Below are 17558 nucleotides of genomic sequence, written 5' to 3'. Positions count from 1 at the left end.
GTATATGAGTCTGTATATTCTTTTGCTGAAGATATTTAGTTAGGAAGTTCTTAGTAGAAATAGACCTTTCGACCAATCTGGAAGATTTATTCAAAAGTACATGAGGTTGATGAGAGTAAAGGGGTTCAAATATATGGTGATGGAAGGAAAACTGACTCTGGGTGGTGAGCACACAATGTGATATATAGATGATGTATTACAGAATTGTACGCTTGAATCCTAAGTAACTTGACTAACCATTGTCACCCCAATAAACTTTAATCAAAAAAAATTTTTTTTAATTAAAAAAAATACAATGTTGATCTTAAAAAAAAGGACATGAGGTTGATGGGCAGCAACGTTAAATATTGTGTTTTCAGAAGTATTAATTATTCTATCTGTTACAGATCGCTTCAAATTGATTGGATGTCTCCAGGAAAACCAAATGGCATCATTCTTGGATATGCTCTCTTGCGGAAAGCATGGTACCCATGCCCTGCGACCCAAAAGCTGATGAAGGACCACGGTGATAAGCTCTGCAAGGCAGTGACGTGTCAAAAACCTGAAACTGTCTGTGGACACAGGTGCTATTCTCCTGAAGCCAAGGTAAATCTTTTCAAACTAGTCAGTGAAATACGCTTTTCTCACTAAACTCCAGGTGAAATCACTTGCCTCTTAAACCATGATTTATCATGATCAATATTTCCACTAGTCTATTAAGAAGACCCCATGGAAAAGAAAGGATGCTTGTAAAAATTCTGTCATCCTCAGGAGCATTTTAGCCTTCTCATTTTTCATCATCTTTGCAGGAAATATCCGTTTATTGAAGTGATAAGGAACCTCCCGAATTTGTGTTTGATTGAGTGACTTGAATTTTCTTCACAGCAAATCCGTGCAGCTACAAGTGGGTGCTTGTTTACATGACACTGATGAGTGACTGTGAACAGGACCTTTCATGGTTTGTCAGAAATATTTTAAAATTATGGTCATTTGCAGATTAATGTTCGTATTAGTTGAAGTTTATGAATCAGATCAATAATACAGCCAGACAGAGGAGTTTGTAAATGGCTTTTATTGACAAACGATGCAGAAAATTCTCGGTTTGAAGGTAGGATTTTATGTAATGAAATAATGTTTCTATTTATCAACAACATTGCACACTTAATGACTAAAACTACTACCAAATTCAAAAGAGTCGCTGCAAAAAGACACCGTGATTAAGAAAGTGAGTAGTTGCAGTAATATGGGTCAAAACACAAATTATTATGGCTGACACTAGATGAGTAGTAGTTATTCATCTAAGAAATATTACAAAACTAGCCGTTACGAACTATCCTTTTGACACTTAAGCTCCAGAATTGTCATTATGCCTAAGTTTTATGTCATTTTAAGGCATTGAATGTGCACTGTCTGATAAACATACTTTCATAAAATGAAATTAAATTTAGGATTTCTTAGAAGAAAAATGCTGTAATAAATTTATTCATGAAAAACATTCTCTAGGAGAAAGAAAGAAAATTTTGATGCCGTAAACAAATTCTTCTTTTTATTTGAAGGATTATGGTATTATCGGTGAAAGAGAATATATGAAGTCAGTGAAAATCTCAAAAGAATAAAATATTGTTTGTAAATGTCTGGGGTGAAATATAAAGATGTATTCCATGGGAGGGAGGTTGGTGAAAGGTACAAATGAGAATTCCTGGGAGGCTAAGTACCTCAGGGGCTATAAACACCAGGAAGGCCTGAAATCCTTAGAGGAGTTTCCTGTGATTACAACCATGGTTCTCACGCCCCATGGGCACCAGGCCTGGACAGCTTGTTAAAGCACAGACTGTAGGCCCCGCCCCCTGAGACTGATTCAGTGAGTCTGTGGTGGGACGTGAGAACGTGCACTCCTAACAGGTTCCCGGGCGATGCCTCTGCCTCTAGCCCAGGGCCTATACTTTGAGAATCACTAGATCACAGAATTCCTTTTGGAAACCATAGAGCAAGGTACGGCTGCCTACTTGAATATTAGCTGCACACTTATTAGCTCATTGAAATTCCCATGCATGTTTTCTGCTATAACTAACCTGAAGACTGAATTGGAAGATGAAGAAACATTCTATGTATGGGGAGACCTCCCAAGAGAAATAATGGCTTGAAAATGCCTAAACCAGCAGGACAAAGGCACACATTTCCTGTAACTGAAGGAGGCTGAGAACAGCATTGACAGGGAAAGGATGGAAGAGAACCAGCCCTGATGGCTCATCACTCGATAAATATTTGAATAAAAATGTCAAAAGGGGATGATAAGTACTAGAGAAGCTTCACGGCGAGATTTAGGTCACTGTCAAACAGCAAGAGGGACGTTGTTTTCACGTGAAGGCGAATAGGACCAGCATTCCTAAACCCCAGAGAAACACTTAGGGAAGGTTTTTGTTTGTTTATTTGTTTTTTCTTAACAGTAGAGCATAATTTCAAAAATTACTTTTCCCACAGACTATGACATCATACAGAGGATTCACCCAATGTATCCTTGGGACCAGACTAATGTTGATTCCTCATTGATAATAGCTAAATACCAAAAGAAACTCATGCTAGTTCGTTTAACAGGGCGACCTAAGGAACCACTGAGTTAGACTTTGAATTTCAGAGCCCGGTTCCTTGGCTCCTTGGTAACCAGTGAAAAATGGATGAAGTACTAAGTTAGTGGCCCTTTTGAACACTTAAAGATTCCATGTTCTCCTGTTCTTTTCTTGAGCCTGATTCAAAAGGTGGTGCCGGGTAGAAGCAGCGATGAGCAAAAGAGGAGACAGAGAGACACCCCTTAAATTGTGGTGGATTTTGCCTGGAACAGGATCTATCGATAATTAATGTAACATGCAAGTGCAGGTTCTGAGGCTGTGTTTCAGCAACTGTTCAGTGTTTCATTTGTTCTATATACAGAGTGTCAGTCTCTCAGACCTCAAGTGAGCGTGCAAATAATTATTTGATTGTTCAAGCATGTGATTTCCTCCACAGCTCCTGGAGCAAACACACATTGTTAACAGGGCTTTTCAAAATTAATTTCCATATAAATTTCCTTTTTTAATGTGAGATTTCATACATACACACACACACACACACACATATACCAGGGGTGCCAAAAAATGTATATACATGACTTGTATTCATCTTTTGTTATCAGTATCTATTGAGTGTTACAAATTTAGTACAGTTTTTTCATTTTTTAAAATGTGTATACATTTTATTTTGGGGGCACCCTCTGTATGTGTGTGTGTGTGTAATATATATAATGTACATATGTATATATGTGTGTGTGTGTGTGTGTGTGTGTGTGTGTGTGTGTGTGTGTGAATGTTGGACTCTGTTAAGATTGCCATGTCTGAAGATTGGGTTTGTAAATAAGTGATTATATAAATTATAAGAAAAATGCAATTTAAAAAAATCAACAGCAGGTAGGTTTCCATAACTGTGCTGTTTTCAAATTAAACCACCATTAAAGTAAAAACACGAAGGGAATTGTTGATTTATAATTCTAAATCATCTTTACATCGGAAGCACTGGCATTCAAAAGATAATTCATATTTACAGAATATTATAATAGAACACAAAATGTGGTTGAGGGTAAAAAGCTGCATTGTATCAAAAGTCATTCATAGCATTTCAGCGATGCTGAGGAAATGTATTTTTTAAACGTTTGAATTTTTATCAGAAATATGCTGCATTTGGTATCATATCAAAGCCTTATTAGAAAATTCATATTATTGCTTAAGATACGGTGGTATAATATTCTTAATTACACTAATCTTTCTTCTTTAAACCTTATCCCCAACTTTCAGGTTTGTTGTAATGGAGTTCTCTATAACCTCCAGCCTGGACACCGCTGCTGTGAAGAAAAGTACATCCCGGATGTTTTCAATTCGACCGGAGTTTGCTGTGGAGGCCAAATTCGGGAGGCGCAGCCAGGTTACCAGTGCTGCTCTGGGTATTACATTAGAATTCTGCCAGGTAAGGACCCTTTCCAGGTGTGCTCGGTAATCTTGGGAACCAGAGAAAGCAAACGCGTGACACATCTCAGTGAACTACTTCCAGCACGTTCCCAACAAAAATTGAACCACCCACATGTAGCCAATAACCGGCTTCAAATAGTATTTCTCCTCTCAGCTTTGCTGAAACATAAGCAAGGCTCAGTTCAAATTAGAGAGGGGATATAAGGGCGTCCGGTATAGCTACTCCATGAAGAAGAAGATCTGGATAGCTGGGTAACTGTCTTTATTTTATGACTTAATTTTATCCAGATCTGGATAGCTGGATAACTCCCTTTAGTTTATGACTATATTTTATTCACTTTTACTGTAAGTTCTGTGATTGTCTAGGTGTTCCACCATTTCCCTCCTCCGGGTCTATTGTGAACGCTGGCTGCGTTGTCCCTGGATGGAGTCTAGTGCGGATCCCATTTACCTGAGACCACCCACTGCCATGTGCTCTTACTGCTCTGGGTGGGGCAGGGGCGGACGGATGCAGCCGAGAGCACACACACGGATGTTCCCCTCACCTTTTCCTTGTCTTCTGTTTATCAGCCGACTGAATTGTCCAAATGTCAGCTATGCAGAACAACATCCAGTGAATATCATTGAGCATAAAACTCATGATTGCCGTTTTTAAAACAAGCTTATGGCAAGCTCTGTATTAAGCGCTTAACGTATCATACTTTCTCTTAGTTGTCACAACTATAGGAGGCTGGTATTTTATCTTAAGTTTCCAAATAAGGAAAGAGGCTGAAAGAGGAGCAGTGACATACCCAGATGCACACCAGGGTGTAGTGGCAGAGCTGAAAAGCAAACCTCAGTGTGTCTCCAAAATCCGTGTTCCTTTGGCTACTCTACTTATATAACCAAAATACATTTATCTGTGTTAACAGGTGGTTGTTTTTTTATTAATGATTATTCCAGAATTCTAAAAATCTCATTACTGCTATTGTCAGTTTCTTTTTATCCTGGAAAAGCCATTGGGAATACAGATTGCTTTTTCCTCCCACCTGAGTTCAATGCCTATGTCTTCTTCAAAAGCACAGAAAATGGATACGAGAGAAAGAAAAGAGAGCTAAGGGCTTGGATGCCAAAGCAGAGCTGAATGCCTTGAGATATCTAGTTTAACATAAAATTTATGCTGAACATTTCATTAGTTCTTGTGGTGTTCGGTGTTCCTTGCGTTTGGTAGAAATAGATGCAGTCAAGGTACGTGAAAAGAGAACGTGTCTCACCCCGTATTACTTTGCAAAATGGTGGAACAAAAAAGGGGAGGTGAACACTATAATAACCATAACTTAAATACTATATAAGTTTATTCAAGGCACAGAGCTTCTGTTCTTCATCATTGTCCCTTCAAGTTAATAGAAAACTCTGTCTTTATAGCTATTATTTCTGTTTCTCACACAAAAAAATGCTTTCATAATTAAATAATTTAATCGACTACATTTTCCAAGTAAGAAAACACAATGGTAATGGGAATAGGATTTTGTAGAGAAGTGTTACCTTCTGTATGCTACAGATCATAGTATTAGCAGCTAATCAAACACTGTCAAGTGCTGTAGTCTTTCAAAATAATTTACACTGTAGGAGTTTTCAACTACATTTTGTATCTTACCTCCCCTCAAAAAAAAAATCCTGAAAATTGTAATTACATAAATGAGATGGAAATTTTCCATTGTCTCATTCTTTTAATTCTTCAGATCAAAAACCATACTAGGCTTTTCTCTAAGTTTAGCTTAAAACTAAATAATAGTATTTTCATTTCTAAGTCACATTAAAAATTTTGATAAGTCATGGTTTACAATTAACTGTTCAAACTCTGGAAAATATCGTCTACACTTTAAAATTGCTGAAAAACACTTGGTCACATCTATCACAGCTGGTAACACTTAGATTTACCTGTCACCTTTCCCAGTCTTCCCTAAGTGTCAGATTTTGAACTAAGAAAACCATCTATTTTGTTCTATTCCCAAATAAAATTTAACATTTTTTTCTTAAAAAAACTGAAGCCAGGAAAACCCAATCATTATTTATTGATATTGCACAGAACTTTTTAGTAAGTGCTTAAAAAAAAAAAGTTTTGAAAACTTCCATTATCTTACATTGGCACGTAGTCTGCTCACTTAGACTTCAAGCATTTTGATGTTTAACAAACTGTTGAGCACAGCCTGTATTCGGACCTTTTAAATAGTTCATTTTTCACCATATGAGAATGCCTACCATTGTGTCAAGGGGAAAAAAAAATGCAGTCTCATGCGCTAATCAGAGTGTTTTGCTGCAATCATTCATCTCAATGTACCTAAGTGAAGAGATTATATCTTGACCTCTCTCCTCGGACAAGCGTCTTGTTAACTAGTTTCACACTGCTTACATCCAGAAAGAGAGCACAGTGACCCCAAACCATCTTGTATCAAAATGTAATTAAAACCCAATCAGTACTCTGCCGGTTCAAGGCTGAGATGGGTGTAGGCATTTTGATGTTTATAGATACATCTGAAATATTGGTTCATAATATTTATTTTTTTTCTCACTTTCTTCCATAGCACCCAATAACAACATCAGAAGAGAATGCTCATCACAACTCCCCCTCTTTTATAAATATGCTAACGACCTCAAGCTAAATGTTAACGCAGGTCATTCTTTGATAAGAATAACAATTAACAGTTGAGACTGACTGCATGGTAGCTTTTATGGAGAAAACATTTTCAAGGTTGCCATGAAATAGATTCATTTTGAGAGGTTAATGAGAAGGTGACTGATCCTTGCATCTTATATCTAATAGCCCTTTTTTGAGGAGAAAAAAAATCAGTTTTACTTCTCATTGATATAATCCACATCTCTTTTGATGAATCCTTTTCTGTCAGTAACTGAATAAGATTCTGAGGGATACAGGGAAATGTGGCTCAAATGTATAAACCAATTAATATTTGTTATACTCGAAAGTGGCTTTTTAAAGAAAAAAAAATAGTGGTTTTCCCTAAAATAGCTGCGAGTCCTCTTTTCTCTGAGTGCACTGTTGTGCTAAGTGGTGCTTAGTTAATTGACACTGCCCCCACCCTGTGTGCCACATTATGTAAAAGAAAAGTTACCAACAGAGGCACTGCTTTCTCCAGCTGTAAAGATTTAAGAAATGTGGCAACTCCATTTCTGACCAAAGAGGAGAATCCCTTTACCCAGAGCAATGTAACAGATACAGCACTTTTACAGTAATTTCATGGTAAACTCATGTCTTCTTCATTGGCCTCTCGTAGAATCATCATGAAAAAGTTACCAAGTTTCCATCTACTTATACATGGTACATTATAGGATCCTTTCAAAGACAATCAACTAAGCCAACTGTCCCCTGCATTCTAGGAATTCATACTGTCGGGAGAAAACGGAGCGTGCCTTGGCCCAGTCCTGCAGAAATAAAAACTTGCATTTACACAAAATCCTGAACACACACAGCTCTATTTATACTTCCCAAAACCCAGAAACGGCTCAAGTGTCCCTCAGTGGCACTTGACAACCTGTCAAACACGTACACAAAGGAATATTACTCAGCAATCAAAAGGAGCAAACTGTTGAGACGTACCAAAAAGGCATTATGCTGAGTGAAAGAAAGCAATCTCATACACTGTGAAATTCCACTGTATCTGACATACATGAAAAGACAAGCTGTAGTGATGGAGAATTGATCAATGATCGCCAAGGGTCATGGGTGGGGGGAATATGTGACAATAAAGGGGCAGCATGAAGGAGTTTGGGGGTATTGTGGGGTAATTAAATTCTTTTGTATGCTGATTGTAGTCCTGTGTTAAAATTCCTGGAAGGAACTATGCATTCAAAATAGGTCGATTTTACTGGATTTTTTTTTAACAAATTTTATGAAAAAGCATGCCTTAGAATTCTATTTTCATTTTACAAACAGGAAAATCTCTAAGGCAACTCTAATTTCATTAGGGAACTTGTGCTTGATGGCTTGGCAAGTCATTAGCTAGATTATATAAATTTTATCTGGACCATTGTTTAAAACTGTAAGACCCGCCAGGTTGATTATCATACTCACATACCTTATACAATATAGCAAAAGGATATTGTCCAAGGAGAAAGATGCATTTAGAAGGGACAGTGCAGGAAAGGTAAGAGGGCCTGTTGAAGGTGCAGGGAGAAGAGAACAAGCGAGGCGGGGGAAGGAGGAAGTCAACCCAGAGTTCTGTCATGAGATACAAAGGAAAGGCGAGCTTTGAATTGGAGGTCAGCCAAGTTGTTAGTCCATTCTAAGGGATCCTTAAGGGAAGGCGATTTAAATTTTTTTTCTCTTTTAGAGTTTTTCTGTGTTCTAGGAGCCTCTTCATACCAAAACAAAAAAAAAGATTGTTGATATTTATAATATTTGAAACCTATGATTTCAAAGCACCAGGCAAAAGATTATTTTATTATCTCACGTTTCCTGGAATTTCATATGAAGGGGAATGTGGATATAACTGTATAAGTGAAATTTAGCATCTGCCACAGCCCAAAAAAGTACTAGTGTGCTGACTTGAATATAGTATTTTTATCTCTTCTCACTTAACTGACCTTCTCATTGGAAGTATTTTGTTTGGTTAAATAAATACAGTTTGGTTATAAAAGTTATAATCATAGGCAATAGAAATTTATCAAGAGTGGATTTGTGACTCCACCCCACTTTCCAAAAAAAAAAAATACACTAAATAGAAAAGTATTTGTAAACAAACTTTTGTGTAATGTCACTTAATCTGTGTCACCATTCTTAATGTGCTCCTTTATTAAGGATCAGGAAGGAAATAGCCTTACCTCTAAGTTGACATGTGTGCATGCAAGTACACATACGTGTTTATATACCTTTACTGTGGCAATTTTGAAGTTGTACTGAAATTTTGCAACTCCAGTGTGACGGTATTCTTTCTAGTAATTCTCTCAACCAGTTGGCATTTGCAAGATGATCGTGATAAAATGTAGTTGTGAGCCAAAGCATATATATATATTTATTTATTTTTTAAAAATATATATATATTTTTTTTTTAACTCATGCAGTGATGGTTACTGTCCTCAATTGGCAGGTGAGGTGTGCTGTCCAGATGAACAGCACAACCGGGTTTCCACCGGCATCGGCGACGCCTGCTGTGGCAGAATGCCGTACTCCACCTCAGGAAACCAGATTTGCTGTGCTGGCAGGCTCCGAGATGGCCACGGGCAGCAGTGCTGTGGTGGTCGGGCTGTGAGCAGGGGCCTGGAGTGCTGTGGAGGAGAAGATGACGGTGTGGTGTACAGCCGCCTTCCAGGTAAAGGGCCTGGGCGACCCTCATAGATGGGAAGTGGGAGGGACAGAGAAGGACAATACCAGCCCTGGACATGAAACACAGTAATGCAAGCTTCACTGTATCTATTGCGACAATTAGGGATGCATTTTACAACAAATAACAACATAATCTCACATTTTCATGGGTATGTGATGCATTTCGTAAAAACAGCATTAAAACTCTTCTTGAAAAGTATTATGTCCGCCCAAAAATACACAAACCATGACTGCATTGGTTCGGCATTAAGAGACTATTTCTTAACAAATGCTAACAGTTTACAAAATTATTGATGATAGTGTGTGATGATTGTTTTAGTCCTTTATTCTTCTGTAGCTATTACATTAACATTAATATTAATAGCAAGCGTTATCATTAATTGAGTACTTACTATCTAGCAGGTATTATACCAATGTGTTCTACATTATTACCTCAATTAATCTTTACAATAATCTTACAGGATAGATACTATTATAAATATCCACATTATAAAAATGATGACTCTGAGGCACAGAGATTAGACACTTGTTAAAGATTACACAGCTAGTCAGATTCTAGGTTTTGAGGTCATAAAATTTGGGAGATCCTCTTTAAGAAAAGAAAACAAAATGATGAGAAGACAAAAATATTAAAAAAATGAATTTTTATTTAGATGGGAAACATAAATTTCAAAAATTACAAATCTAAAAATAAAAGCAACCTAGCAAATCACACTGACATAAAAATAGTATATTTGGATTATATAACTGACACCCCCACTATATCTTTCCCCGACATGTTTAATGTACACCCTTCGATCACCTCTTCATATAACAATGGCTTTGTACTGTAATTATCTGTAGAAGGAATAGAAAGATAATTCATTCTTTCCTGTTAACATAGTTAGTCAAAACTTTAATTATTTGAAGTTTAGAAAGGTGACATTAAGCTTCACAACTCATTATTATAATATTATATAAATATTTAAGGTTATTGTCAAATTTGGAGAAATATCTACCAAGGGTCTTTCTAAGATTTAAGGGCACTTTGAGATTTTTGTAGGTGATCTGCAGTGACTAGTCTTAAATATTTGTTGAACTGACAACATCATTAATCATTTTTTCAAGATACCCTTATTATATGACTGAATTTAGTTGTATATTATCATAAATGTCACTTTTGTTATAAATCAGTGAGAAGTATACATTTTTCCAATGTATTTTTGAGTTACTTCTCTTCATAATTTGTATTATCCCATAATCAAATCACCTATGCCTTTTTCAATACTACATTCATTATTTGAACAGTTTACTATTTTTGGTATGATCTGAAATTTATTTTATTACAATTCTCTTCTTGATGTCAGAATATTTCAGTTGATTCCATTATTCATTTTTACAGCTTTTGTTTCATATTAATTTTTCTATCTGATCTTTCTCTTTCTCAAAGCTGCTCTTTATATGCCTCCACATTAGGCGTCAGTAATTTCTCACATGCCCCATATTTCCAAATTGCAGGTAAAATGGCATATTCAAGCCCCACCAAGCATATTCAAGCTCCTTGGTTAGATGTCAGAAATGTCCCTGGTCACTCCAATTTCAAATTTCAATCCATCTGAGGACACGCATACATGACAGAGGGCCAGTTAAAGGGGCAAGACACAATGGCCATAACAAATGGTAGTTAAATGCTATCCATTTGCAACTTTTATAAAAATATCACTGTTTGCCTTGGAAGGGGCTCATGAAGCAAAGGGCCCTGAAGCTCAAATGTCATTAGCTTTGGGGTAAATCCACCCCCATAGCTAGTAGGGACGGGGTTCCAAACCCTATCAGGGTATGATTTCAGGACAGCGGCATATCTTGATGGAGATGCACTGTGAATTCTCTCCTGTGCTTTAATAAGAATACCAAACTCTCAGTACTTTAATAGACCTTAAATAAGTAAGAAATGCTACATTAAATTATTCATAACTAGGTTTCAGTCCTCCCAGTGTGTGAAAGATACATCTCCTTCTCTGAGCCAAAACAATACCTGATTTCTAGTTTTCTATTTTATCTTTGGACAGCCATCTTGATGCTGTCAAATTCTGAGTCACACATTTGCATCCATTTGGAGCCACACTGTATCCATCCTCTGTGTTTTTTAATCCAACCAGCGGGGCGCAGCTACAGGAAGATGTTTCATATCTACACTGTCAGACAGGTTGATAGTCCCTTGTCATTTTGTTGATCTCCATCAACTGCCCTGAAAATAGTGGCCATGCTTTGTTGTCCTACACACAACAGAATTAGGTTTTCATTGGGCCATTTTCATGGACCCCGGGAAGTTAGGAATTTCCCTCACCGATCGCGTAAGGCCCCTGGAGCTGTACTATAAGGTAACAAGAGAGGTGACTTTGCCAGGTAAAACAAAGAATTGAAAACCAACAGAAAGCAGCCTCCCAAGATCTTAGAAAATGAATCATCTAACACACGGGAAGCTGCTAGACACATAGCTCTTTCAGAGATGTCTCACATGGACTGTGGGCTTCAGAGGTTGGCCTTCTAATGCTAATGAAAGCCCCACCAAGGAGCCCAGCCCAGGCAGCGTGTCCTAAACACTGCTCACCTGTTAAATGATGTGCAGAGTGATCGGGGGACAAAATACAACAACAAGAAGTAAACAAAACCTGGTGTTCACATTTGCCAGGCTGAGTTCTGTGTGCTTTATATACATGAACACATTTAATCCTCACAACCACCCTGGGAGGTAAATACTATTATTATCTCCATTTTATACGTGAGGAAACAGAGGCATTTTAACAGACACTAAAAACTTGCCCCAACTCACACAGCGGGTAAGTGGCTGTATTCGTTCAGGTAACAACACTCACTGCTGTTACAAATGAACCTCATAATTGATAAAGGCTCAGGTACAATAGGGGTTTATTTCTTTCTCATATAATAGCACTGAGGTGGGAACCTGTCTGCAGACTAGCCATCTTTCCCACGGTCACCCGACTGTTGGAGACTCTGCCATTTTCAACAGGTAATTTCTAAGGTGGCCTGGAGGTTGTACCCATTCCTGCAGCCAGAAGGGGAAATAGCACGGAATAACCTGCGTGCATGTTTTTTATTGGCCAGGTTTAGAGACAGCAAATGTTGTTATTAAGATTTCATTGACTAGAATTCAGCTCTCTGTCGTCACTTACGTGCAAGGGAGGCTGGGAGATTTGCCCAGGAGTCTCTCGCCACCGTGACTAAGGACGGATTCTAACCCCATCCACAAAGCGATGGAGCCCGTGTTCTTAGCCTCTCTGAGCCTTGTGATGCCTGGACAAGCATTGGGTGTTCTCCGACCCAAACCATGGCACTGTTTAGCAGGTCCGATGAGCAGGCCCAGCGTCATAAAACCACCAAGTTGCAAACATTTTCTGGATGAGCAGGAAAATGACATTAGAAACTTTGCCCTTTGACTGCACAGTGCATGAGTGCCTGGCTCGAAGGCAGAGACTCTCCAAGTGCTGGACTGCTCTGGGTCTCCAAGACCTTTGCAGGGAGTCTGTAAGACCAAAACCGTTTTTGTAATACTACTCACCTAGCAAACGCATTTTGTACTCTCATTCTCTCATGAGTGTACAGTGGAGTTTTCCAACGATGATATGCCATGTGATATCACAACCCTTGAATGTGGAAATAGCCATGAGAATTCAGTTCCTTGTATTAAGCCAGACAGTAAAGAGACTTGCAGAAATGTAAAACAATGTCCTTCTTCTCACTAAGTTTTTTCTCAGTTTGGAAAAAAAACTGTCATGAACATTTATGTTATCATGTTATATATTATTATTTTAAAGGAATTAATAAATACATATTTCAAAAATTTCTGTTTTAGGCTATCACCCAGTAAGTATCAACAGACATAACCCATATAAATAAAAGCTATTCAACCCTCATTTATGTATAGAAGTGAAAGGAGTCCTGAGACCAAACTTTGAGAATTACTGCTTTAAGGCGTAGTAATTGTGTCTTCTAGAAATTCATGGCAAATTGTTAGTTATCCTGCGCTGTCATTGACCAGCCAAGTATCTCTTCCCCCTTTAGATGCATTAGCTAAAAACAGGTCATTAGATAAAAACAAGAACCATGGATGTTGACAGGGATGAATAAAAGTTCCCCCCCACCCCCATATCATAATGCATCAGAGTTTTAAAATAACAGCAAAATGTCTCATTTTAACATCTTTATTCTTCTGTTGCTGTTTTTTTTAAGTCAATTGCCATATTCCTTCATTCGGTAAATATGTATTGTGGCTATATCCAAGTGACTATATATACAAAATGCCATTCTAGGTGCTTTGTGAGTGTAAAAATGGCTAAGATTCCATTTTTATCCTTAAGGACTTACAGTTTAACCAAGACGAAAAGGAACTGTAAGGTTCAACACAGTCCATAAGAAAGGGATAAATGCAAGCATAGCTTTTAAGCCCGAGAGATCACTCCAGTCAAGGTGATGGGACAAGCTAAACCATAGGATTGGAACGTCCAAACGACGAGTAGGATTTTGAGACGTCTGGATAGAAAAAGGACATTCAGATAAAGGGCAGAGCTTGAGCTACAGTGTGAGATTAGCAATCTGCAAAGCATGTCCAAGCAGTAGCAAGCTTCTGGGTTTATTGGAGGTGTGCACGGTATGTAGGGAAATAGACGGAGATGAATCTGAGCAGGCAAAAATGTCAAAGCATTATTTAGTACTGGGGAAGAGTCAGTGTGATGGTGGGGACTGTGATTGCAGGAGATAAGTTAGATTTGGGTGGCAGAGTGGATGTGAAGGAGAAGGGAAGATGAGTCAGAACACACTTGCCAAAAAGTCAAGTGCACCTGCTGTAAGAAATGGAGCAGAGATTGCTTACTGTCCACTAGGACAATCATTCTTTATCTTTTGCAGGCCACACACTCCCTGTAGGATCTTGGAAAGTTACAAACCATCACTTGAATAATAATGCACAGAATACACACAAAAATCTGACTGCAGTTTCATATTCACCGTTGACGCCCATCCCTGCGCCCAGATTTCAGAATCACTTCTCTATTTACTTCAGTATGGTATTCCATGCTAGTCAAATATTTCTTAATCAAATTGTGACATTCCTCAACTCCCGCGAATCCAGATTAGTTCTAGAGTTTCTCAGGCCATTGTTTAATTCTGCCAAGACTGGAAATCATGGTAGACCGACGGAATGATATTTTTAAAGAGGAAAAAAAAAATCCCTCCATTCTCTTGACCTCCCTGCAGTTTTCACTGAAAATAGACGTGCCACATGTCTCTTTCCTCTCTGCGGCTTCTCCCTCCTGTCGCCCCTAATGACTGTGACCTTAATGACCTTCCAGAATATCCATATGGTCCTCTCTTCCTCAACCTAGCAGCGCCGTACCTGCTACACGAGGGTTTGGATTTCATCATTTTGTTCCTGAGCCTGCCCTCGCTCGCTGCCTGGCATTGTGTGTCTGCCATGAGACCGGGCTGGCTCGTAAAACATCTCTTTATGTACTTTATTACTTAAACTCTTTTATTTGCCTGCAGGAGCCCTTTAACAAAATCACATTGAATTGACTTTCTCACACCAAATCAAATCTCCCCGGTCCCAGTTCAGTTGTCTTTGTCAATATGTATTTTATAAATGGAGTGAATTAACAGATGCTGTTGGAACAGAAGTGCTGGGGTAGCGTTTATGTTTTTACTGCTCTCTCTGGGCGGATGAGTTGTGTAGGAGTGTCAGACAGGTATCTCGGGATGGGAGTCATGCTCGTCATTTCAGCGCATATGTATTCTTAACCATTTTCTCTGAATATATTTTAAACCTCTTTATTACTCTTTTTATTCTTACTGTTTGCCTATATGGTTTTATCATTTCTGCCATTAATCTTGGGCTGGATTTGATTATATCCTTTAGTATTAAAAAATGGAAATTAAAGCCTCTCTGTCAATTCAAAGAGGACCAGATTTTTTTAAGCCATGACAGACCGATCATAAAAGACTTTTGGAACTTATTGCCTTGTTTCTGTCGTGAATGCTGGCCATGCAGCCTTTGGTACGAAACTCTCAGTTGAAATTGTTTAGGAAAAAGATGCTGAGTTTTCATGTCCTGGACTGGGACTTCGGTAGGATGAATGGCTACTGTTGTTTGTTATATCCGATGGGGTTCGGAAACTTTGCAAAGAGGAAAGGATGGCACAGAACTCCGTCCCAGAAGATGGTACTAAAATAATATTTTCCAGGAAGATTTCTATGACATACTGAGTTTTTGAAAAACATAATATGGCTTCACTCATATGTGGCATATAAAACTGAAAGCAACAAACGAACAAAACAAACAAAACAATCATAGACACAGATGAAAGTTTATGGGGTGCCAGAGGGAAACGGGTGGGTAGTGGTAGACGAGGGTAAAGGGGATCAAATATATGGTGGTGGAAGGAAAACTGACTCTGGGTGGTGAACACACAATGTGATACATAGATGCTGTATTATAGAACTGTACACTTGAAACCCCAATAAATTTAATAAAGATTTAATTAGTAATTAATTATAACAATTTGGGGAGCGTTTTACTCGACCCTTTCTCAGTTTTGTGGTGGTAGCCATAGAGCCATCTACTGGTGAGGACAAGCCTGCCTTTTTTTCCTTTAATGCTCTGCCACCAGTTCTGTTTGTCCTAAGTATGACTAATCACAGATCTTTTTTATTTTGTCATTTTTCTAGGCTTAACATATAATCCCTTGGCTTAAGATGTGGTCCCCATGATCAATCCCAGAGTTCCACAATGAGTTGTCATATTCCAGACTCTGTTTTTTACCACTGTACTGATTTCATCCCAAAAGCATGGTTCATAATATGTGTTCTTTTTTTGGAAACACAGAGCACCTGTTTTGCACATTTAACAATTTAGAAATTCATCAGGCTTATATGTTTATACATGCTTTCATTTTCAGCCCTTGCCATTAAATGTGTTGATGACATACTGAAAGTATTCATAACACTGCAAGTAAAAAAAAAAGTCTTTTCTCTACTATTTTCTCAGTTGTATCCAATACAGTGGAAGCTAGCCATTGGAAACGTATGCTGTTTGTAAAGATGTGCATTGGATATATATATATGCTGTCTGATGTTAAACATCTGATATTTCGGTGCAGACTATACCTCTTTAATAACCCCTGCACCTTGTTCAAAGAGACACTCCACCTTGGCACACATTTAATGAACAGCCTCTAGAAAACTAGATCAATCCATCAATAATCCATCGCCTATTTTGTTTTTCCTTGGACATATTTAACATTGTGCATTCTGCGTGTCAAAGTTCAAAAGTCAAGCGCTACATGTGATAAATTAGGTCGGGGTCAGAAGTTATTGCAATGCAGTTTCAGAAGATTGTCTGTCTGTGAATCTGCAGCTCATTCATGCTGAAGTGATGCACTATGGGAATTACTACCAAACTCTGCTCAGGAACATCTGCTGTCCCTAAGTGAGTTAGTGCACGTCAGACATCTTTATGTCAGAATATTGCAGTGATGGATGCAGTCTTCAGAAAATGCTGCATAAAAATCTGGTGTGCCGTTCTGGCCATTAAGTGAAATTACTATTTGAATTAATGGCACTGTCACAGTTTATCTGTGCAAAGAATGAACGCTGATTAGGGTATTAAGTAATTAGCAATTTATCACACTGGAACAAGGTTGATAATAATTAAAGAAGTAATGGTTTACCAAAGAAACGGCAAAGGAAGTCACTTCTTGTTATGCGAGTGAAATCTGGGCTGAAAATTTTAATTCAGTGAAACAAAGATGAAGCTCTTTGTGAAGGAAAGCACCTTTTTTTTTTTTTCCTAGTGTAAAAACAGTTCATTATCGAAATTTTCGTTGACCTGTCAAGAGTTCCTCAGAGCGATCAGATGACTGATTAGGAGTTTCGAATTAGGTCAACGTCTGCAATTTGATTTTATACTTAAAGCATGGTGAAACCATAAAGCAATTTGAAAGTAGAGGGCAAGAATGTACTCTGTTCCCTATAGGGCCCTATAGTTTTCAGATTCCGATTGCTCTTTAAAATAGAAACACAAATTATTTTAAGGAAACGGCTAGAGAAAAAAAGGACAGTGAAGTCTCCAAGGTGGTATTTAAATGTCTGAATGAAGGCAGCAGAAAAATGTCCCAATGGTATAAAAGTTGAAGCTGTGGACTCCTCTGTTTCTCTCTCTCTCTCTCTCTCTCTCTCTCTCTCTCTCTCTCTCTCTCTCTCTCTCTCTCTCT

At 38.1% G+C, this 17558-nt stretch overlaps 1 protein-coding gene across 1 annotated transcript in view; it reads left to right on the top strand.

Annotated features, from left to right (window-relative positions):
• USH2A (usherin) overlaps positions 1-17558 on the top strand; it is a 465799-nt gene that overhangs the window by 425305 nt on the left and 22936 nt on the right. Inside the window, exons 46-48 of the mRNA XM_019631633.1 lie at positions 387-585; positions 3804-3972; positions 9059-9280. Of these exons, the coding sequence (XP_019487178.1) occupies positions 387-585; positions 3804-3972; positions 9059-9280 (590 nt within the window). The remainder of the gene's footprint in view (positions 1-386; positions 586-3803; positions 3973-9058; positions 9281-17558) is intronic.

This window comes from Hipposideros armiger, unplaced genomic scaffold (assembly GCF_001890085.2).
Source record: "Hipposideros armiger isolate ML-2016 unplaced genomic scaffold, ASM189008v1 scaffold_1023, whole genome shotgun sequence".
Lineage (NCBI taxonomy): Eukaryota > Metazoa > Chordata > Mammalia > Chiroptera > Hipposideridae > Hipposideros > Hipposideros armiger.
The sequence above is the reverse complement of the archived record's forward strand: the minus strand, read 5'-3'. Positions and strand labels throughout refer to the sequence as shown.